Source organism: Sinocyclocheilus anshuiensis, unplaced genomic scaffold, assembly GCF_001515605.1.
Source record: "Sinocyclocheilus anshuiensis isolate Anshui unplaced genomic scaffold, SAMN03320099.WGS_v1.1 scaffold744, whole genome shotgun sequence".
In the NCBI taxonomy this organism is placed as follows: domain Eukaryota; kingdom Metazoa; phylum Chordata; class Actinopteri; order Cypriniformes; family Cyprinidae; genus Sinocyclocheilus; species Sinocyclocheilus anshuiensis.
This window is the reverse complement of record NW_015558574.1, coordinates 181,275-206,196: the sequence shown is the minus strand read 5'-3', so window position 1 is coordinate 206,196 and position 24,922 is coordinate 181,275. Positions and strand designations below refer to the sequence as shown.

General features: G+C 36.6%; 2 protein-coding genes across 2 annotated transcripts in view; one reads left to right on the top strand and one right to left on the bottom strand.

The window, feature by feature from the left end:
* LOC107679656 (adenylyltransferase and sulfurtransferase MOCS3) overlaps positions 1-11,340 on the bottom strand; it is a 14,510-nt gene extending 3,170 nt beyond the window's left edge. The window contains exons 1-12 of the mRNA XM_016475275.1: positions 11,129-11,340; positions 10,180-10,312; positions 9,978-10,070; positions 8,626-8,746; positions 8,472-8,546; positions 8,254-8,371; positions 5,925-6,033; positions 4,765-4,827; positions 4,496-4,659; positions 2,605-2,652; positions 2,267-2,363; positions 940-1,047 (exon numbers count right to left, since the gene is read on the bottom strand). Coding sequence (XP_016330761.1) covers positions 940-1,047; positions 2,267-2,363; positions 2,605-2,652; positions 4,496-4,659; positions 4,765-4,827; positions 5,925-6,033; positions 8,254-8,371; positions 8,472-8,546; positions 8,626-8,746; positions 9,978-10,070; positions 10,180-10,312; positions 11,129-11,221 — 1,222 coding nt within the window. The 5' untranslated portion in view covers positions 11,222-11,340. The remainder of the gene's footprint in view (positions 1-939; positions 1,048-2,266; positions 2,364-2,604; positions 2,653-4,495; positions 4,660-4,764; positions 4,828-5,924; positions 6,034-8,253; positions 8,372-8,471; positions 8,547-8,625; positions 8,747-9,977; positions 10,071-10,179; positions 10,313-11,128) is intronic.
* A 1,663-nt stretch (positions 11,341-13,003) lies between these two features.
* qpct (glutaminyl-peptide cyclotransferase) lies at positions 13,004-24,660 on the top strand. Its single transcript, XM_016475277.1, has 7 exons — positions 13,004-13,155; positions 17,507-17,653; positions 17,728-18,009; positions 20,084-20,251; positions 21,094-21,193; positions 23,689-23,805; positions 23,888-24,660. Exons 1-7 carry the CDS (start codon positions 13,060-13,062, stop codon positions 24,061-24,063), a joined length of 1,086 nt encoding a protein of 361 aa, XP_016330763.1. The 5' UTR covers positions 13,004-13,059; the 3' UTR covers positions 24,064-24,660.
* The last annotated feature ends 262 nt before the right edge of the window (positions 24,661-24,922 follow it).

Genomic DNA, 24,922 nt, shown 5'->3' with positions numbered 1-24,922 from the left:
GTCTTATAATGCAAGTGGATGGGAATCACGGCTTTGAGAGTCAAAAAAACATACACAAACAAAACCAAATAAAACCCTTCGGCTTGTGAAGATACATTGATGTGTAAAGACACGAAACGATTGGTCTGTGAAAGAAACTGAACAGTATTTATATCATTTTTTACTTCTGATTCACCGCAATGTCCGAACTGTCCAGAGTGCGTCCTCGACAGCCGGCACGTGACGCGTCTTCTTCTTCTTCTTGCTGGTTTGAGTCTCGTACCGGCAGGGATTGTGGGTGGGGGGAGTGAATGTACAGCGCTCTCTCCCACCTTCAATACCACGACTGAGGTGCCCTTGAGCAAGGCACCAAACACCCAACTGCTCCCCGGGCGCCGCAGCAAAAATGGCTGCCCACTGCTCTGGGTGTGTGTTCACGGTGTGTGTGTGTTCACTGCTGTGTGTGTGCACTTTGGATGGGTAAATGCAGAGCACTTATTGTCACCATACTTGGCCACATGTCACATGTCACGTCACGTATAAGTCTGCGATCCGCCGTAAAGCAAGAAGAAGAAGAAGACGTGTCAGGCGCCAGGCACGCTCTAGACAGTTCGGACATTGCGGTGAAAATCAGAGGTAAAAAACGATATAAATACTGTTCTGTTTCTTGCACAGACCAATCGTTTCGTGTCTTTACAAATCCGCAGGGTTTAATTTGGTTTTGTGTGTGTTTGACTCTCAAAGCCGTGATTCCCATTCACTTGCATTATAAGACTGACAGACTGCAACGGTTTGACTTAAAAATCTTCGTTTGTGTTCTACTAAAGAAACAAATTCACCTACATCTTGGATGCCCTGGGGGTAAGCAGATAAACATCAAATTTTCATTTTTGGGTGAACTATCCCTTTAAACACTGATCACAAAAAATAGCATGTAACAAAAATGAAGTTGGTTCTTACCTGGGACTTGAGATTTGATGTTCATCTGCTGTTTAAGGTCACTAACTGTATCTTTTAAAAGTGTGAGGTGCTCAGCCTTCTTATCCTCTAAACTAGAAAGTGGAATGTCTGTCATGCAATGTAAGAAAATTCACAGAAGGAATTCACTTGATTTGTACATGGGTTGTCAAAACTGCTTTCAGGCGGTTTCTCTCACACAACAAGTAATTCATTTTATACTTATTTTATTTATATTTACAATTAAATTACATTTTAGGGTCATATGAAATCTATTTTATTTTTTATTCCATTTTAATAATTTAAATTAATTAATAATCAAAAAGCATGTCTAATGAAATTATGTTCATAAACCTTTAATAACTACATTTTTGGTTTGTTTGTTTTAGAAATTCTGTGTTGTCTGTTTTCTGGATTTCTGATTTAATACAAATGTATTATCAGTAACGGTTTAATATTTTAAAATGTAATACATTTATTTATTTAAAATGTATTAGTATATGCAGAAATTGACATGAACATCTATTTATAAATAATAAAATTAGCATTGTTCATTGTTAGTTCATGATACCTAATGCATTACTTAATGCTAACAAGTCTTATTGTAAAATTCTTAATTTAATTCATTAATTTGGCTAATGTTTTGTGCTTTGAGAGTAATGACTGAGAAGTAGTTTGACCAATAGCATACAGGCATTGTACATAATCGACCAATTGTGGTGTGGGATCTACAGAGAACAGCACAGCAAGACAATATAACGTGTGAGGAGGACTGTAGAGAGCATATCAATATCACAGCAAAGCCAAATCCTGGACATTTTCCAAAAAAGAGGACCAGGTCACTACAATGGGTGATAATTTCACTGTCAATTAGTTAAGTTTGTGGGCTGTAGCACAAAGAGCCTGTGTAGGAAAACACATTAGTATAGCAACAGAGAAACAAATGCAATAGTCTAATATTGACAAAACTGTGTCTAAAATGTAACACATTTGTTTACTTTTTCTTTACTTAACTGTTCTATAACATCAGTATCTCATTTGCAGTCGTGCCGATATTTGGGAAATACAGCACTACTGCTCGTGTTATAGTGCTAAACTATATCATATGATATAAAACTCTTACAGGAGCATTTTTGCCCTCGTATCTTGAAATAGGCTACATCATTTTTTCATACTTAATCGAACCAAATTAACGTGTTAAATCAACAGCCCTAATTATGAACATAAAATTCCATAGTGCACTGGTAGTAGTAGAGTTCATCTTATGTATATTGTAATATCGCAGATATCTAATACTAAACTGTTAAAGGGAAATCATGGGAAAGGATACTGATTGAGATTGGCAGATGGCAAATATCCACCTCTACTTTGGGTCGAACGTCAAGGAGGAGATGAGGGGCTGAGCTGTCTAAAATGGCTTTATACTCCTGCAATGAAAGACAAATATAGATGTAACATTTGAGGAAGGAAACTACACAGAAGTGCAAGGTGACAGATCAGATCTGCTTTATATAATGAGCAGCTGCACATTTCCACAATGCTCAGTAATTAACTGGCTAACATAGAGCGGTTCTGCTAAAGATATAATCTAAACTACCAAATGGAAATTTAAACAGCCCATATTACATTCCCCTGCCTGCCCAGAATTATGACAAATTACTGTAGCACCTGAATAGAGACTCTCTGTTCTTTGGTTAGAAGATTCAGTCTTCGACACTGGAAATGAAATGAAGCAGAAACAAGAGAGAATAAATCAGCACTGGTTTTCATTACACAACGTTTAAACCAAAACCACCACACATAAATGCTGATGTAGCACTTTTTGAAGGCCTTGTGTGATTAGGTGCCCATCTTATAGACTGTGCTTCAAACTGGTTTTTGTTTTTTTGAGTTGATTTTTGACTTAATGGTGTTTGTCGTGGGTGGCTGCTATGCGAACGCAAGGAGTTTTCTTTTTTTCTAAGTTTAAGAATACTTACACCACCATTCAACATTTTGGGATCAGTACGATTTTTTAAGTGTTTTTGAAAGCAGTCACAACAAGGCTGCACTGATTTGATCAAAAATAATCCAAATCAATAATATTGTGATTTTAAAATACCTAAAATATTTTTATTTTATTTTATATTATTTACACTATAATTTATGTAATTTAAGCATTTACTTAAAAAATACTTTATAAAATTAACAATTTAATAAAATGAAATTTATAATACTTGCACGCTACCATTCAAAGCAGTTTGGGATCAGTAACATTTCAGAACAAGGTTCACCAAGAATGTTTACCAAGGCTATATTTACTTGACCAAAAATACACTGTGAAATATTTTTACAATTTAAAATAACGTTTCTACTGTAATATACTTGAAATAATAATAGAAGTTGTAATGTAAAATGTATTATTGTAATTTATTAAAATTATTAATAATAGTGATTTTACTATTATTATTATTGTATTTTTAATCAGGCATTCTGCATGTTTTATGAAGGTAATTTTAAGACTTTTACATACCTTTTTAAGACCAATTAAAGAAAATGTAAGGAATAAATTAAATGAACACAACATGTCAATATGTTCTCTAAGTGTAAATGTTAAACAAGAACACAATGAGTTGTATTTGTAATTAACATTTTTTTTTTAAATAGCTGAACTAGAATATGGAAATAATTTTTACTGTATCTTCTGATTACACTGCAAAAAAAACATTCTTCCTATAGTATTTTTGTATTGTTGACATAAATGGCATACGATAATAAGTCTTGTTTTTTTTTTTATATCAACATTAAGTTAATTTATTATTTTCAAAAATATATCAGCCAGTGGGCTCAGAAAAATGCAAGTTTTTTAAACCGCTGACAGATATTTGTTCTTGCTTTAAGCATAAACTCACTTAATTTTGTTAAAAACAAACAAACAAAGAATTCCTTCTTTTTTTTCCATCTTGTAACTCAAGCAAATATATCTTGATTGAATGATGCCTAGATATTTGTACTGGAAAACAGGACAAAAATACTGACAGAGATGCAACTGCAGCGCATGCAACATTTAATGTAACTATAAATTTAAGACTTTCTGCTCCAATTTAATACTTTTAAGACCTGTTTATTGCATTCATTTGAAATAGAAACCTTTCGTAACATTAGAAATGTTTTTTGTCATTTTGATCTATTTAATGCATCCTTGGTTAATAAAAGCATCAACAACAAAAAACTAATGATCCCAAACCTTTGATTAGTACAGAAGGTTTAGAGGTTTGTTCCAGTCCAGTATGAGCAATTGTAATGGCAATGCTTGCTTTAACAAGCACCACTAAGACTCATAGCTGGAAATTTCAACATAGTTGTAAAAAGCTCAATGTGTTGCGTGTGCCATTAATTTAATAAATGCATGTTTTTCAAAGCTTAAGAGTAGCATGTAGTCACAATTAAATTAATGATCTCTACTCAACAAACACTCTTCATAATAACTGTCTCACAGTGACGCCTTGTGGATATTTGACCACATCGACACACACACAGGCATGAATATAGGAAGTGGGAGTTTTCCTCATCCTCAGACCTTATCCGTCGCAGCGGAGCCACAGAACTGCTCATAGTCCTGGAGCTCAGTCACCGTGGGCGTCTCTCCACACACCGCACACTCAGTCTGCTTGGACCGCAGCCGTATGGAGCGGAAACGCCCCTCCTGACCATCAAATATCAACAGCTGCTTCTCAAATGAAGCTGAACTGACCTGTTAAGGAGTTATTTCATTATGTTATGCCTACAGTAATAGATAAAAGCCATAATTGTTTCAGTGTAGGGTGTCATTAAGAGCAGAAAGGATACATTCTTGACCGGACGCAATTTTTAGAACTTCCAATGCTTGAAGGCAACCCATTATTCCAGGCACTGCACAATATCAAAACAATGCACACTAAAGAACCCTGCCACATTAACTTAGAATTACTGAATCATTACAGAAGAAGAAATCATAGTCACTTTTTTTAAAGTAAGAAATAACTTAACAGTTCTTCAAGATAAGATCTGCAGCAAAAATGGAAATATCAGTTCTGTCAGGACCACTATCGTCAAAGATGATTGACAATTAGCATACAGTTTGGATTGGCGGTATGGTTCTGTTCTGGGCAAGAACTCCCTGCGCATCCATGCAGCCTAGCATGGATGAGAGCAGGGAGAGCAGCGATAACCCCCCAGGGGTAAACAGAACAGAACCAACATAAATGTATTGCAGATATTGTTAAAGTTCAATCATTTTATGTACACATTTTAGAATTAGTCTGATTCAAAGGAGAATCAGAAGGCTGAATCCCAACTGACAGAGGAGGAGCTGGGGATGGAGGAGGGTAATTAGCTATTGAGCAATGCGAAAACTGCTGATAATACTGAGGGACCTTATATATGAATGCTTAGATAGGTGTCGTATTCCCATAGGTTGATGGGGATCAGCTGAAAGTCAGCTGATGCGAGCTTGACTAACTTGACCTGCCAGAACTAACGCTACGCTTGATTGCTTTCAATAAAGGAACAGTATTGAAACTGTAGTTAAGCAAAGGTTTCAGGCTTTAGTTTTGTGTTAATGACACTCAGCATACACCCATACAAAATTTAGTGTGGAATTAAATGCAAGAAAGAAGAACAAGTGCTATTCTGTAAACAAACGTTACAATGACATCTTCAGTTTCTGTTCAGTCTAGCGAACATTCTAACAATGCACTTCAATTTCAAACTTCGTTCCTAAATTCCCGGCTCGGTTTACACCTATCGCCATTTCTAGCCACTGGGGGACCATAGGCAGGCTAGGGGAACTCATATTAATGTTAAAAAAACCTCAAAGTGAAATGTTCATGCCATGGGACCTTTAAACAAAGGTTGAATGGATTCTGTCTGAACTTATTAAGCACAATTGTGGAGATGAGAATGAAGAGGAAGAAGCAGCAAGCTCTGACACTACTGAGTGTAATCGCATCAAGCAGAGGAGGACTGACCCACTCCCAGAACTCCTCCATCAGAGCAGTTAGTGACGGTCTCAGGAGGAGGTGGTGTGGGGTACAAACACCTGTAACACGGCCCGCCTCTACAGTTGTACACTGTGAGCTAAATGCCAGAGAGAGAGAGAGAGAGAGAGAGAGAGAGAGAGAGAGAGAGAGATTAAACAAGCAAAATTTCCCCTTCACTGAAAAGGCATATTGATTTTCCAGCAGACTGTACTGTATAGATTCTTAAAGTTTAGGGTGAGTAAGGCTTTTTTTTTCTCTCATGTCAGAAGCAAAATGGCAGAATATGGTCATAATTTGACAAAGTTTCAGTGCAATAGGCAGTAGCTTTGACAAGTTACTGCATAAAATACCAGTGATACCAATTATATCAAATTTGACAATTAGTTATACAGAAATGGTTCGAGATATTAAGGCAATTAAGGCAAATTTTACCAGCTTCAGAATAATAAGAAATTGTTTACCATATGATCATGCTTTTCTGTTTTTAAACTCGATGATATTATCACATATATGGATTACCTATTTGGTCTCAGACAAATCAATCTATAATTAATCAGATCGAATGTCTTTACAATAGAACTTTCAAGATTTTAGATAGAAAGCAAATATTATTATACGATTATACTATTATAAAGTTTTTTCCACTATGTAAAGTTTGTGTTTAAATGGTCTTGCCCCATGCCCTTATGTAATTTTTTGAGATTGCATTGCAGGGGAGCAGCAGATCCACTAGAGCAGCTTCTAGTAGAAATTGTAAAGTTTTATTTTGTAAAACATCTTTTGCTCAGACTGTTCTCTCAGTGAAAGGTGTAAAACTTTGGAATCCATTGCCGGTTATTTAAAAAATCTGCTGCAAATTATAATAATTTTTAAAAAGCTATGAAATCTTGGTTGATTCAGCAACAAACTTGTAGTTGCATTTAGTTTTTTTTTTGGTACTTCTTGTTGTTATAATTGATAAAAGTCCTCCTAGGGACAAGTGTTGCAAATTAGCTTCAGCTACAAACACTGATACATGCATGGGATGACTGTTATTTTCATTTGATCTATTTTTCCTGTATCTGTCCCTAAACAAATAAAATATTAAATAAATAAAAATATAAAAAATAGTATGACCCAAGGAATTGAGAAAGGTTTGATTCATAGTCATAGGATAAAATTCACAAAAGCAATTTGTAATCATTTTATATCTTGTCACCACTAGGTGGCGGCAGTCCAAAAACAAAGGTTGCTTCAGAGCATGGTGCTGAGAACACAAATCAAATTTGTACAGCATTTTACATCAATATTCAAAATCTAACGAGACCAATGATTTTCAAAACCGTTCAGAAGCTATAAGGAAAAATGTCCATTTTTGATATATTTTTAACAGTAGGTGGCACTGTGGCAAAATTGTGCGCATACCCTCAAGTCATGATAGTGATGACAGATAAGAAGTATCATTACAATATGCCAAACTGTTGCGGAATTACAGTGTTACACCTGATGTCCATTTTGGTGTGTTCTTTGATGCACTATAAAATAATAGTTATAAAGTTGGTATTCCAGAAAATTCTAAATGACGGGAAAATTTTCCTGACAGAAAATGATGTCATAGGGTACACACAAAACAGACAACAGATATTTTAAATTCTAATACTATTTTACAACATTAGTGATTTTACTGTATTTTTGATGAAATAAATGCAGCCTTTGTGAGACTCCCTTCAAAAAATAAAAAAAATCTTACAGACCCCAAACTTTTGAAAAGTAGAGTATTTTTGAAAATGTCCCAAAGTATTTAAACACTTAAGCCACACTTAAAAAAGTGAATTTAATCAAACTATATAATCAAATATCAAAAGAAGTGTCATTTATTGCAATAAAGATAGCACAAGAACACTTGTTTATCCAAAACAATTCACAAACAAAGTTAGATTTCAAATTATGATAAAAAATAACCTGTTCAAGAAGAAAAACAAGTACTTTTACACTTGATGCTTGTGAAAATCAGTCATCTGTAGATCACGTGAGGTTAATCTGCAAAAACACCTGTAAACTTGAACTGACTTTCCTCTGCAGAACACGCATAACAATATTTTGACAAATGTTTGGATGTTATTTTTCACAGGAGAAAAAAAAGGTTTGGAACACCTCGAGGGTGAGTAGATGACAAAATTGAGATTTTTGGCTGAACTATCCCTTTAAAAGAATGTCTAAGAGTATCCAAATGGTTGGGAGCCTCTGTAAATTAAAAACTTTAAATATCAACACAGAGCACACTGGCTGCTGGTTTGATTCAGATATAAAAAATAAAATAAAATAAAAAACACCTCACCTGTCCTTCCATTCGTAAAGCACTCGCTGACACTAAAGGCTTGCCGGTCAGAACACAGGCATCATTCACAAGGTAGCGTGTAGGAACGTTGTCTGAACAGTCTGCCACAATGTCATATATGAGGATGCAAAGTCAAGGTGACAAATAGGTTTTGCAGTGTAGAGGACTTTCGAAAGTTCAAGATTAACCTATGAGTAGCAATTAGTGAGAGTGGATACTGTTGAATGAGTGGTATGGCATTCTCTCTGGAGAGCTGGAGGTGATATGGAACACACTGAACTGTGGAGTTCAACCTGGAAGAGATCACAACCAGTCATCTCTCATTTGTTCACCTCTGCTTTATTGGGATTTTGTGAGTGAGTAAGATAGTACCTGCTGATGGCCTGGGCGGCAGACAGGGCTTTAGGCTGACCTTGAGTCAGTTCTGTATGAAGCACCTGTCTGTGCAGGTTACTCAGCTCCACCACATCATAGTCCAACAGACCCAAACGTCCTGAAAACACACACTACATTAACATTTACACAGTTACAGCTGTGGCATGTATTTGCATGAGGCCCTGAGAATGAGAATGACATATAACAAAGTCTTCATGGCACCCATTATGAATGGCAGATTCAGCCTCTTCTGCTTTAGCATTTAGACTGGTAACTATGGTTTTCAAATGCATTTCTTCTAAGTTAGTATGTACAGTGGGTACGGAAAGTATTCAGACCATGGGGTACTGTCTGTACATTAATGAGGAAAAAAAATTAACTTAAATGATTTTAGCAAATGGCTGCAATATAACAAAGAGTGAAAAATTGAAGGGGGTCTGAATACTTTCCGCACCCACTGTAAATGCAAAAAAAAAATAATAATAAAAAATGATTACTACTCTTTATTATATGCATATTTGTTATAAACTACCATTCAAAGGTTTGGAGTTAGTAATGTTTCTGAAATAAGTCTCTTCTGCTCACCAGAGGCTACATTTATTCAATCAAAAATACAATAAAAACAGTAATATCATGAAATTACGATTTAAAATACCTGTTTTATATTTGTATATATTTTAAAATGTATTATTATCATTATTATTATCAACGCTGAATTTTTTTTTTGCTGCTTAATCATTTTGTGGAAACTGTGATCCTTTTTTTCAGGATTCTTTGATGAATTGAAAGTTAAAATGAACAGCATTTAGTTGAAATAGAAAAGTATTTCCTGTCCCTTCTGAATCAATTTAAAGGGGGTCTGAATACTTTCCGTACCCACTGTGTGTGTATATATATATATATTAGTGCTGTCAAACGATTAATCGCTTCCCAAATAAAAGTTTTTGTTTACATAATACGTATGTGTGTGTACTGTGTATATTACGTACATATAAATACACACACATGCATGTATATATTTCAGAAAAATTTATTGTTTATTTATTGTTGTTTATATATTAAATATCTTTATATATATATAATATAAATTATATGAATATAAATATATACATGTAAATATTTTCTATATATACTGTATGTGTATTTATATCTAATAAATATAAACAGTACACACACATATATTATGTAAACAAAAACTTTTATTTTGGATGCGATTAATCGCAATTAATCGTTTGACAGCACTAATATATATATATATACATATATATATATATATATACTTACACTTACAGATAAACTCATATATTGAACAGCACTTTGTACATATGAAACAGACACGGTCACTTTACCTACTCCAGCTGCAGCGAGATACTGTGCAACAGGACAACCTAAACCTCCACATCCCACAACCAGAACAGATATATTACTTATGGCAACCTGACCTGCGGAGAAAAGAAAATAGTTTTTTACAATGCATTCGGAAAGGAAAAGAAAAGGAAAAAAATAGAGAAAAGATTCATAATTACTGTTAAATCCAAATCATTGTTTAACCTTTAACACCCAGTTCTGGCAGGAGAAGCTGTCTGCTATATCTCATGATGTCATCATTGTTCAGCGTTGTGTTTGATTTCAGCGGTGAAAGATTGATAACTTTCTCCTGTAACTCTGTTAATACTGAGTTTCCCTGGGGGGTAAAAAAAAACGTTTTCAGTTTTCAGACAAGAAATGCTCTGTTCTGGCAAGGGATCCTATATACAGTAATTAACCATAATCATCCACTGTATATCATTCCATGACAAAGATACCCTTCCGTTATGAAAAGATGATTCTGTTAGACAAATACGGTACGTTGCCATTATTTGTTTTTAAATGTAATATATTCCAATATATGGTATGAATTCAGAAAGGTAACTGTAACAGGGCTGGAGTTGACAATCCTTACGTTTAAGGTCAAGAAACTACAGTGTAGGATTTATTTCAGATATTTCTACAAACATGTACTTTTTTTATTATAAATTGTTTACTATATAATCATTATAACAGGTTTAACATTGAAAAATCATTCGCTCAGTCTTTTAAAAATATATACTATTCAGCCTAAACCTTAAAAAAAGAGAGAGCTAAAGATATTTATTTGTTTGTTTGTTCATTCATCCATTCATTTATTCTTTAGATTTCTTTTTATAAACTAGCGTTAAATGCATTTGCTAAAAATAAAATAAAATGAGAAGTTAGAAACTCAGAGCTGGGGACAGACTAAAAACAACACTCATGAAGAAAGTTACTTAGTTACTGTTTTGTTTGTCTTTAGAAAATAAAATGATGCGTACATTTGCGGGACGTTTTCATTTTCTCTTCATACAATAACACATAATAGCTGGCAATCAAATACTACTTGTTAAAATTATTAAATACCATAATGCTAAAGAAACACACAAAGGTACATCTGTTTTTTTTTACACAGAATTTGCACAGAGTGAATAGAATAACGATTGCAGACCTTCTCCAATTGAACAAGTTTCTTCTTCAAAGCTACAATCTCTCTCTCTCTTTCCAACAGCTGTGTTTTCAAACTTAAAACTGTATCATCCATCACGAAAAATCACCTCGATGCCAAATTATTATTAACAAGCAGTTCTTGTGACTGGCAATTGTGAGTATAACGTCTAAAAGAACACCACAAACAGAACTAGTAGAAATCTCCCTGCAGAAGACTTCCGGGTTTGCACGCGTGCGTGACCACGTGTAGCGCACATACCACGTGATTAAAACAGAGATTTTTTTTTTTTTTAAACAGAGATAATATAGATTGTAGAACCCACTCGTTCGATGTCATTACGTTTATTTTGAAAAAAAAAAATACTGAATATTAAAATTATGCAACATTCTTGAAGGCCAAACAAAGTAGTTTCGCTTTCACAACGAAACAGCATCACACACGGCGGCCTACAGTGAGGAGAGGCTGGCGGCTAGAGTGAGGAACGGCCGGAGGGTTAGAGTGAGCGGCGGCGGCCTACATTGAGCAGAGGCCAGGGGCTAGCGTGAGGAACAGCGGGAGGGTTAGAGTGAGCAGAGGCGGGTGGGCTTGAGAACGGCGCAGCCGGCGATTTCGACAAAGGAGGTCCGGAAGGGCATGTGACGACTCCGGGACAAAGGAGCGTCCGGAAGGACATGTGACAACTCCGGGCTGGACTCCGCTTCGTCCACGGTTAAAAGCCGATCCGGAGATCGACAGTGCAAAGTTGTAGTATTTCCTCAGCGACCAGCACGGATCAGCTCCAGGCATGATGAAGCAGATATCGTCCTCTTTTGGAAGACCAAACAAAGTAGTTTTGCTTTCACAACGAAGTACGCAGCGTCTTTACGACATGGCAGCGGAAACAACAATACTACAGCGAGAATAAAAGTTACGCCTTCTTTCTTTGCTTGAACATTTGGGCGGCGTTATGCAAATCTTCCCACATAGTGATGTAGACATGTGGGGGCGTGTTAGAACGAGCCGTTTTAGGTAGGCGTGGTTGACTCTTAACTTTTATAAAGAATATCTCTTTGGATTTGAGACTTTGCAACTTTACAGATCGTCTTTATGCACCAAGAGCTTGTAACACTCCAAAGAGAAAGGAAAACTTGAAAACTCATCATATGACCCCTTTAAGAATCTCGATTTGTAACGCGATGGCTGCAGACAGTTGAATAAGTCAATGAGTCACTGAGATAACAATTGCTCTTTTAACCCTGTATATTTTGCTTCAAATGAACTGTCCCCTACAGTTAGTGTTGTATACATCGATTATGGGTGACAAAAAAAAGATACTAACATACTAACATTCTTTTAAAAATGCAGTTATGACTATAAAGTTAAAACAATAAAACATTAATATTAGTATCAATTAATGTTTATCACTAAAATAAACAGATTCGAATTCCATTTTTGCTTTAACTGGCACTTTAAGCCGTATCTAGAAATCTACCAGTTATGGTCTTATAAATGTTTATGTATTTTTCTTTTTAATTATTATTATTATTTTTACTTTGAATATTAATGGCACCCATTAGTACACAGAAAGCAACTCAGTATGATATAAATTATTTGTTTATTTAAGGATAGGAAAGTGAGGCGAAGAAAGAACTCTCTTGCTGGCAACCAGCTGGCTCTTTGTGCCGAGTCGAAGTGGTTAGTCATGAATATTAATAAAGCCTTGCTGACGTTGCTTGATAACTTTCCTTGAGCGCCCTGTCTTGTCGACTGGTTAATATTCATGAGACACTTAGCAATGCCTGTCTTTCAGCAAATCATTTCTCAGAGCGTCACGGCATGTTGTTAATATTCATGAGTCAGGCCGTCGTCATAGTAGGACTTGTAAATCGTTCTCTCACGTGATCCGAGTTGGCAGGAGTCTGGGAGAGCGTCGTGCGGACAGAACGGAGGAGATGGCCGAACGACGCTGGACCACGGGTCTGCTGGCTTTGATTGGCATCCTAGCGGCACTGACGAGCTGCGACACTGTTCCGTGGCAGGAGGAAAAGGTAAAAACCTTTACACAGCTGATGCTTTGTTTTGCATCTTTTAAAGCCCTTGCTTGTTAAGAGAAGTGGCTTAGACTACTAGCTTCTGAGCAATGTTGTGTTTATTATCATTTATTTTTCGGGGTCGTGAATTCAACATATTTTATTATGCTTCTCATGAAAGAGAGTGTGTCTGCCTTAAAATGTCTTGTCTATTTTTAATGCATAATCTAATACAAATATAATAATTGTAATAATTTTATTTTTTTTATTCATGCATTCATTCATTACTTATTATATGTCCAATTTTTCAATTTATGCGTGACAGTGATCACTTAAACTGACTGAGGAAAGTAAGCTTCATTCATGATGCTCAGTCTGTCTCCCATTGTCTAGTTGCTATGGGAGCAGGATCCCTGTCACTGATCCACCAGTAGGAGATCTTAATATTTATAGATTTTCTCTATTTAGAATTCATTCCCTTTGTTCTGTTCTTAAGATCTGCATTTTGGGGAAATGTCTTATCCATATTTGTATGATGCTACTGTTGTACTAAAACAGATTTTAAGCATGTTATCAGAAAACTGAAAATGACAAGTTATATTTTGAACAGACTGTAGATTATTAAATGTATACAGCAATCTTACAGGTCACATTGTGGAATAGAATCTTTTATCGTTTTATTTTTCACCACCATGTTTACTTTTGACTGTTGTCTTCAACGTGACATGAATATAAATAAATAAATAAAAAGTCAGAGGGCTTCTCTTCTGTGTTGTTCATATCAAGCCACAGTCATTAAGTGGCTTAAACAACACAAGCAGAATCAATAATCACAGCACAAGAACTGAACTTTGAGGGCGAACATACAAAAAAACAAATTGTCTTCAGAAGATCAATGTCATGTTTAAAGCAGAAGTAGTTTGATTAGCTGTCTTCTATCCATCTTGAAATTGTTATTCATGAAAGAAAAGAAAATCAAAAGCTTTTCAGACTTTTCAAATATCCTCTCTGAATATCCTCCAGCTGTGTTTCCCTCTCATTTCAGAACCTTCTGTTGCCGTGTAGTTTGAACACATAATTATCCTCTAGACATATGCAGTGTATAATTTCTCATTCAAACAAGACTGTAGTTTGGTTGCAACATTACCATTAAGCAAGAGTATAATCATCATCATGTTTGTCTGACTGTAATAGGAGTCACTGAATTAGAATTGCATGTATTGCAAGTCAGGTATTTTCTTCAGCTTTGTAAATGGAATAAGAGCAGACTTTTCGCTATGATTCATTATGAGTAAAGAACATCACAAATCAATTTCATTAAAGATGTCTTAGCCATCTTAAAGGGGTAGTCAGCCCCAAAAAATGAAAATTCTCTCATTCCCTCAACATATATACCGTTCCAGATGTATATGACCTTCTTTCTTAAAGGGGTCATATGATGCGATTTCAATTTTTCCTTTCTCTTTGGAGTGTTACAAGCTCTTGGTGCATAAAGAATATCTGTAAAGTTGCAAAGACTAAAGTCTCAAATCCAAAGAGATATTCTTTATAAAAGTTAAGAGTCAGCCACACCTACCTAAAACGGCTCGTTCTAACACGCCCCCACATGTCTACATCACTATGTGGGAAGATTTGCATAACGCCGCCCAAATGTTCACGCAAAGAAAGAAGGCGTAACTTTTATTCTCGCTGTAGTATTGTTGCCGCCGCCGCCATGTCGTGAAGGCGCTGTGTGATTCGGTGTGAAAGCGAAACTACTTTGTTTGGCCTTCCAAAAGAGGACGATATCTGCTTCGTCATGCCTGGAAAAGGCGGGGCATAGAGGAGAAACAATAATGTACAGTATGTGGAAAATAATGTGTTTTTTTAACCTTAAACCGCATAAACACATTTCATTACACCAAATACACAAAATAATGTTCTTTTTAGCAGCATCATATGACCCCTTTAAAATTAACACAAAGATTTATTAGAAAAATAATCAATCTCTAAAATAAAATAATCAATCAGTCCATATAAGTGAATTGCTGCCCAAATGCTTTTTTATTTAGATAGGACAGTAGAGAGATAACAGGAAAACACTGGGTGGAGAGAGGGGAGCGGGATCGACACACTAATCATGAGGCTATTGGCGCCGACTGGCTGCTCAAATGTTGATGTTTATGTCAAATTTGATTGTCAGACCAATGTTACAAGAGTGATGAGTGCACTAATTATATATCTACAGTCTATGAATTACTTCACTTACTTAATCCTCTTCGTCCCGTGTGAGACATAAGGATGCAGTCTGAATTAGTAGAGAGGATTTTACATAGTTAAGCCATTAGGTGGTGGCAAGTGAGTATGTGAATGAGTCATTGAATGATTCACTCAGTCTGTTTTTTTCGGAACACTAATTCATTCAAGAATGACACACCACTACTCTGTGTTGCTCAGGGGTGCAATGGTTTATTCTGCTCTGGACCTATTTTGGCAAAGCAAAAATGCACAAAACAACTGGTTTCTTAAAGCAATATTAAAGGGTTAGTTCACCCAAAAATGAAAATTCTGTCATTAATTACTCACCCTCATGTCGTTCTAAACCCGTAAAACCTCTGCTCATCTTCGGAACACAATTTAAGATATTTTTGATGAATTCTGAAACGTAGCAAGCTATGAGAATACTTTTTGTAAGCAACGTAAACAAAAATAACGACTTTATTCAAAAATTGGTCTCCTCCGCGTCACCCTGGTGCCATTTAGGAGAATATCCACTGAACGTAAACAGCGTATGTTATTCTGTGTCAGCTGCGTCACGCATTTTCTACATTGTTTACGCTTTGATTTGAACGAAAACAACGTATCCGCGTGACGCAGCTGACACAGAATTGCATACGCTGTTTACGTTCAGTGGATACTCTCCAAAAAGGCACCAGGATGAGACTAATTGTTGAATAAAGTCGTTATTTTTGTTTTCTTTGCATACAAAAAGTATTCTCATAGCTTCGTAAAATTATGGTTGAACCCCTGATGTCACATGGATTATTTTACCGATCTCCTTGCTACGTTTCTGGACCTTGATTGTGGTAATTACATTGCTGGGTCAGAGAGCTCTCAGAATTCATCAAAAATACCTTCATTTGTGTTCTGAAGATGAACAGAGGTCTTACTGTTATAGAACGACATGAGGGTGAGTAATTAATGACAGAATTTTCATTTTTATGCTGTATTCTGTAGTGTCACAGGTAGAATTTTGAAAATTTAATTTTCTCTTCCTTTAAAGCAATATCAGACTAACCATCATGCACACAATCATAACTGCGATTACCTACAGGCAAATCAGAGCTGTGCTGAAATTTGTAACAACAGTAGGCATGTTTACATGCACTAATTTTTGTCAATCCGAATGAATGAAATCCAGTTTCAGATTCAGAAACGTTGCAATCCGATTCACATTTTCATTTACCTTAGTTACATAACTGTCTAATATCTTAAATATCTTAAATATGTCAGAAAAGCTTTTTTTTTTTTGCAGATATTTAGTAAATATTCAGTCTGCTCTACTGACAAGTTCGTAAGACATAAACCAATGTAAGATGTAAACTGTATCTAAACAGAGATCTTATTATAAAAAGACTGGTAAACATGCATTAAGCATAGAACATGTGGGCAAAGTATTTTTGAATCCAGCTGAGAAGATTCAAAGTTTTCATACTAAGGGTATGTTTACACGATAATCATTGCATTTTTGTAGTTTAAATGGAGACGGGTTCGAAAATAATGGTATCCTGTTCAAAAACTTGCATTTTCGAGCCCATTTTCAAAAGTTTGTGTTTTCAGGCCCCCAAAATGCTGTTGTCTTGTAAAAGAATGGCCAAAATGCTGAAGCTTTCTGTTTTTAGTTCAAAACAGTGATGTGTAAATATCCCCTCATTTTTGTTCCTATTCATATGATTATTTCTACACCACTCTTTTCAATTCGATCAGAATTTCATTTGGATTGAGCTCAGTTTAATCAATTTAAGTTGAAGGCTTTTTTTTTCAATTTGATTACTAAAGGCAATCAAAGAGACTTAACAATTACTAAGAACTTAAAGAGAGGGATTGTAAAATACAGTAAATGTAAACAAACATACACAAAGCAGTGTTGTAGTGGAGACCAGCTCAGTTGCGTCCAAGTCAAGACAGAGACTAGAAGAAGGTTGAGTCCTCATGCTCCCGAGTCCATGACAAGACAAAGACTTTGAAAATATGGACATGGACATGGTCTTGGTCTAGTCATGGCCCCAGGAGCATGTTAACTAGGACTCAAGACTTGTGACACAAAAGTATGAATACACCACTGTGGAATAAATGAATGAATAAAGGTTTTTATTCCTTTTCACTTCAGCTGAAACATGAAGCAACCACACTGAGCTCCAGTGAACTGAGCAGTGTTGTATCTCGTACCGATCTGGACCGGATGTGGCAGAAAGACCTGAAGCCCATGCTTGTTGTGCGCTATCCTGGTTCAACTGGAAGCCAACACGTTCAGCAGGTCAGTGTGTGTTTGTGTATGAAAGCAAGTGTTAAATGTGACAGTGTTCGGTGTCTGAGTTTCTCTCTCTTTAGCATATTAAATCAACCCTCGGCTCGATGAAAGCGGGATGGGAAGTGACAGAGGATGCCTTCTATGCTCATACGCCTTACGGCCATCTTCCCTTTACCAACATAATTGCAACTCTCAACCCTGAGGCCAAACGTCAGTTGGTTCTGGCCTGCCACTTTGACTCCAAATACTACCCTCCACAGTGGGACGGCCGTGAGTTTCTTGGAGCAACAGATTCTGCTGTTCCCTGCTCTATGATTTTGGAACTGGCAAGAGCCCAAGATGACGAACTAAAGACCCTGAAGGTATGGCAATGTACACAGGAACATATAATTTCATATATTTGTTTTTAGTTTTAATATTTTTAGCAGATGTGCTTTACTTTAGCTGTGCAACTTTTTTCACAGTAAAACGTTCCTTGGGAAATTTTTAGAAATATATTCCCTGTTAAAGCACTGCCGCTACAGACATAACCATGAGCATTGTGTTTTAACATGGTACATGAAATTAAAGAGATTATGAGTAGAGTAGATTAAGGAGAAATATAGGCTAATTGGAAAAACATGCCTCTACCTACACTTTTGCAAAACCTATTTGCAGTTGAACACTGGTAGCAGTAAAACGGTAACAACTTTTATTGCATATAAATTATGATTACAGGGGCAGATTATTAACAAATAAAGACTTTAATGACTTCGATGCATTTAAAGGAACACGCCACTATTTTTGAAAATAGGCTCATTTTCCAACTCCCCTAGAGTTAAACAGTTGAGTTTTACCGTTTTCAAATCCATTCAGCCGATCTCCGGGTCTGGCGGTAGCACTTTTAGCTGTAGCTTAGTATAGATCATTGAATCTGATTATACCGTTCGCAATGATATTACGCAGCGCCTGAAAATAGTCCCCAGCTATGTAACTTCCAACGTGACCGGCACTAAGTTTGTGTAGTTGGTTATGTTGACGGAAGTTAGCCTATTTTCAGGCGCTGCGTAATATCATTGCGCCTGCTGCACCCATTGTACGGCAGCAAAGTTCCTTGATTATTACGCTGGAATGAGAGTATAGTTCCTAGCCATATCGGCCTAGAAAATCACAACTTTTCATTTTCCGTCGGTCTTAGTACACGATGTAACTACAGAAGAGTCAAGTTTTAAATAGGAAAAATATCGAAACTCTTTGGTCATTTTTGAGCGAGATGCTAACGGTCTAATCAGATTCAATGATCTATGCTAAGCTACAGCTAAAAGTGCTACCGCCACACCTGGAGATCGGCTGAATGGATTCGAAAACGGTAAAACTCAACTGTTTAACTCTAGGGGAGTCGGAAAATGAGCCTATTTTCAAAAATAGTGAAGTGTTCCTTTAATGAATACATTTTAACATTTACATCACATAACCAGCTCCATATGGCTTCTCTGACATATAGTAAGCTTGCTTGGTAGCTCACCTGGTACAGCGATGTGGAGCATGAGTCCCATGAGTCACGATAAAAAACCTCAAAGCAAGCTAAAATAGCATGGTTGCTTCATCAAATGCATTTTTATCTTACATTTACATTACATTGTTAACAATATTTAGGTTTAGAGTTGGGTTTATTGTAGGCGGTGCATAATATTTGTGACCGAGCATTAACATTATGCTTTAAAGTGTCATGTAAAGAAATGTCACCACAGGCGCATTTTTGTAATGAGCCTCGGTTGTTAATGAGATCAAATCTATATTAAAACTGTTGTGAAGACATAATGTCAGTGGGGGTTGCTAGGTTGAGGTGATTTTTTTTTTATCCCTAACCACTTTATTTCTTTTCTTTTTTTTTTCTGTCATGTTCTGTGTTCATGTAAAGTGGTCAGTTTTCTAAATTGTTCTTCCTAAAACAGAAGTTGCAAATAAATTAGCTTCGGCGTAATCAGGCGAGCCGTTGAAATGCCGGTAGTTAAGAGTTATCGGAGATGATGATCAGGAAAGGGAGAAAACAGTTGAAAGCTTTATTGTACTAAATTGTTGTTTTGTTAATAGTTATCTTGTACAATCTAAAAAATTATGGGTTAAATACAACCCAGTGCTGGGTAACATACACAGTGCTGGGTAAAATAGGGACAAACCCAGCAATTGAGTTGTTTTGACCCAGCGGTTGGGTTACTACCCAGAAGGTTGGGTTAAACATTTAACCCAACCGCTGGGTCAAAACAGCCCAATTACTGGGTTTGACCCTATTTTACCCAGCACTGGGTTGTATTTAACCCAGCATTTTTTAGAGTGTACCATTACCAATCTCTCTTTTCCAGTTGGTAGCTGAACTTTAATTTGTGCCAATCATGGTTATGCTGTATTCTGTAGTGTCACAGGTAGATGGCAGCATGTGTTTGCTCCTTCTCACAGGATTCTGGGTCAGACGTGTCACTTCAGCTCCTCTTCTTTGATGGAGAGGAGGCACTTTTCCAGTGGACCTCTGAAGACTCTCTGTACGGCTCCCGTCATTTAGCCCACAAAATGGCGACAACAGCACATCCACCGGAAGCCACCAACACCAGCCAGCTCGACGGCATTGTACAGTTCTCTCACAAACAATGATTAATACATAAATATAGTTGACATACAGCCAGACTAATCTAAAAATCACTCACTGTATCCTACTTATTGTTAGAATTTTTTTCCCTGTTATTATTCATTTATTCTATTCTTATTCACTGACTCATTCTTATGTTGTTCCAAATCTATATGCTCACTTTCTTCCTTGAAAAGCTAAATTATATATTTTGATATATCGTCTGTCCCAGGTACTGTTAAAGTGGCCCATATGACTTATGCGCAGTGTTATAAGATTTCTGGAACTTTCGTGTACGGAACACACTAATATTTAATTTGTTATTCACTGACAGGCTTTCCTTCTGCTGTAGCTCTCAGATTACATCTGTACTTCCTCATAAGATTTTTCTTTTCACTGAAGAAAGATTTCTCTTACACAGCTATCTTCCTGCTGCGGTATCAGCAGATATATTTTAGATGCAAATGCACCATTCACCATGGCTATATAATTTGAATATAGAATATAGTCCTGAATTATCTTGTATATGCAAACGGACAATCATGTACACTCTCAGGAAAAGGTACAAAAGCTGTCACTGGGGTGGTACCTTTTCAAATGGTACACTTTTGTACCTTGTTTACACCAAAATTGTGCATATTGGTATTTTAAAGGTACATACTAGTACCTGAAATGTACATATTAGTACAGTAATTTTTGAAAGGGTACTGCCACAGTGACAGCTTTTGTACCTTTTTTTCCTGAGAGGGAATTGTAAATGTAAAGCTAAAGAACATGAATGCAAGCAAACATTGACAAACAACAAAACTGGGTGAAGTCCTTCATTCATTCAATTTCTCACCAGGATTTGTTTGTTCTACTGGACTTGATTGGAGGTTCAAATCCTCGCTTCGGTAATCAGTTCTCCAGTACGACCCGATGGCTTTCAAGACTACAAAATATTGGCTAGTATTTTTCTGCTCTATTTCCCTATGTCACATCTTTTTTTTTTTATTCCTTCTGGTTTCTCTTTCTTACTTCCAAAGAAATTTAGTTAATGTTATGGATGACAAAACGCTACAGGTCAAATGTTTGTGGAAATTATGATACACTACCATTCAAAAATGTGAAGAAAGTAAGACGCATTAAATGGATAAAAAGCGACAGTACTATACATATATTATGTTTAGACATTTATGCTTAAGTGTGTTAGTCAGCATATCAAAATAAGTGTATTTCGTTGAAGCATGACAAAAGATTATTAAACCATAATGTTTTAAAATATACATTAAGGTTAAGGTAATTTTTAATTTGCCATTTTTTAAGGTTTGAAGTACACCACAAGTGTATATATTCATTATAATTAAAGGGTTAGTTCACCCCAAAATGAAAATTCTGTCATTATTACCTTAACATCTCCCTTCCCTCATTTCCGTCTAAGCACACATTTGAACAGGACTGCTGCCCCTCCGACTAGAACATCCAACAAAGCGTCTGAATAATCACAAAAATGGAAAAATTTTGTCTGGTGTGTGTTGCCTTATGTCCAGTAGTTCGTCTCTGGTAAAACTGATAGTAAAAGAATGACTGAACAAACAAACAAAAACAGCAAAAGAAAGGGAAAGCTCCACATCGTGGCTGCCTTACGCGGCGCCATCTTGCACAAGAAGAAAATTAGGTGCGTCAACGGCAGCGGAGTTACAAATCAGGTGGGCTGGACTGTTTATTCCACTTTGTATATGTTTTTTCCAGTGCGTAAATGATTACGGGTAAGTTTTCATATATATTTTGCCTTAAAGGGGTCCTATTATGCTTTTTTACAAAGTCTTGATTTTGTTTTGGGGGTGTACTAGAACATGCCCTCATGATTGGTGGTTCGCAAAACACATTATTTTTCACATAATTTACATTATTAAAATACCTTTCTCCCCAGGCTGGCACAAACGGCTCGATTAGTTCCGGCTTTGATGAAGGTCTGCCTTCCGAAAAACAAAATGTGTTGTGATTGGTTAGCTGTCCCAGTGCGTTGTGATTGGCGAACAGCTTAGACAGTGTTTCAGTACTGCCACGCCCCTTGCTCCGTCTTTCAACAAAAACTATTGGGCGAATCCGGCAGGCACTTTACTCCCTCGTATTGTGGAAGCTGTCCTCAATAAAATGTGCAGCACACAATAGCAAATTGGGGTTATAATGCTCAGGGACAGAGTTAAAAAATAAATTGCAACCACTGTTTCCTGACATCATCCGCTTTCGGAAGCCCAAATAAAGACGTTTGGGCACGGAGCTGAAAAAAAACAGCGTTTCAGGCGGTTGCGCACCGGACAAGAAGCGCAGCGTCGCGTCATGCCACGTCTTTAAAATTCAAATACTTTATTTTCTATGAGTGTAGGCACACCGGCGGTGCCGTTCGGCGTCTTGTCCGCGGCGCCCAGCTACGTCGTGCTGTTCTTGTAAGAATTGTTCTAGACATGCCGAAAATTTGACACTATAGCACAGCAGCTCTTCTTCTTGGTTTTCTCTGATGCACTAACTCTGCAGCAGCACTTCTTCTTCATCGTCTCGTCTGATGCACTCACTCAACCAAGCGTTCTAACCACAACCTCGCCCCTCCCCACCCCCCAACCATTCGAATCTCCGTAGGCGGGAATTATTTGTAATGATATTCCAATGAGCCACTTTGTGATAGATATCACAAAGCCCGGAAAATAAACGCTGTAGTCCAAACGAGCCGTTCGTTGTAGTTCTTGAAAAGGGATTTTTCGAAATATCTCCCTTTGGAGTGGACTTTGAGATTTGTAACTTTCTAGATCTTTTTTATGCCCAAACATACACACTACACACTGGCTAAAATTAAAAAAGTGAAAAATCATAATAGGACCCCTTTAAATTGTGTTCCGAAGATGAACGAAGGTCTTGCGGGTTTGGAACGACATGAGGGTGAGTAATTAATGACAGAATTAGCATTTTTGGGTGAACTATCCCTTTAAGAACACTTGTTTTTTTTACAAGGGAAGCAAAAATAAACTCATATTTATTTATTATTAAAAGTAATATTATGTGTAAAATATAAGTTACTCAGTATTGATATTTTCTTTATTGAGCTGTTAAGGTGCTATCGCACATTTCCTGTTCAGTCGTCTCTGCATGACTCTACAAATGTCTTGAATTGAGAATGTAATATTTTTTTAGGAATCTCCATATGATTAATTTTCCCTCAGTAATCAGGATTTATCTCTGTAACCCCTATTTGAGCGGTGAAGAACGAAGCCTCTCACATATTCTGTTGTTTACTGAAAACACTTGCTTTTGCATCTACACTATTAGGTATCAGTATAAGTCCAAGACAGCCACCATATTGACTAGCACAACATAAACAAAAACTTGACCTTTATAAAAGCAACAAATGAAGTATTCTAAATGAACTGATGCTGAAAGGAAGACTTTCTTTCGTGTTATCTAGAGCGTCGGCTGCACGCGCTCGGTCACCTAGAGAATCACCCTAATGAGGTTCAGTACTTCTGGCCTGGCCTGCATGTGGGGCTCATTCTGGATGACCACATATCATTTCTCAACCAAGGTAAAAGACCCCTCTCTGAGATTTATGAATGTTCATATAAAAAGCATTTAGGCCTTATGTATGTATTTCTCTGCACTCCTAGGGGTCCGGATTCTTCATCTTATTTCGACTCCTTTTCCTGCGGTGTGGCACACCTTTGACGACAACGAGGAGAACCTGGATCGAACCTCCATCAGCAACCTCAACAAGATCCTGCAGGTCTTTGTTCTTGAGTACCTCAACAAGAGAAGTCAGAACCCTATCGCTGAAGGCTCCTAATGTTCGCCTGTGTCATTTCTCAAGCACAGGAGACAATGGTGCGTTTGACATTCCAATTTAGCCAATTTCACCAATTACATTTTTTAAACCATTTTTATCACACAATAAATTTTTGTCACACATTTAGTATTCATTTGTCGAGATTATGTGAGTTCATTGCTGCATAATGTATGTCTGTGGACTGTTCAAATTCAGAAGACATTTAAGTGATCCAGGATCAGACTCAGTATACAGGGTTCACTGTGTCGGCAACAGTGTTTTCTTTATATGCATTGGCTTTCGAAGCTCTATTCATGCCCCAGGACATAAATACCTACAAAATAAAGATTGGTACTCAATATATCTTTTTTTTGCTTGTTATATGAATAATATAATTTATAATAGCCTTATACTTTGTAGCCTTTTTGACTTCAAATGTAAACTGTTTTATGAAAGAATCATACTGTTTTATGATGCTTGTGTGATTCTGTAAGCTGCTGCTTGTCATGTGTTCCTCACTGACCAGTGGGATCTGAAAGCTTTTATTGTAACTCTAAACGTGTATCCATTTTAAATAGCTGTTCATGATGTGAAACAGCGAATAAATCGTTTACAAAGCAGTGGTTAAAACCAACTTAGGCCTCTGAGTGTTCATTTAGTTATATAAAACTTTACCTGTGCATATGTACTGTTTACTGAATCAAGTTAATTTATGGTTATTTCCAGTTTCTGTGTTTTAGGTTCACCATCTGAAAAAACTATATATGCAGGAAGCTCTTAATGTCTATGTTTGTCTGTATCTTAGACTGCTTTCATGGATCTTACACACCACATGATCATGATACTGCCATGAATTCCAGTGTCAAAAGTCCACAGATTT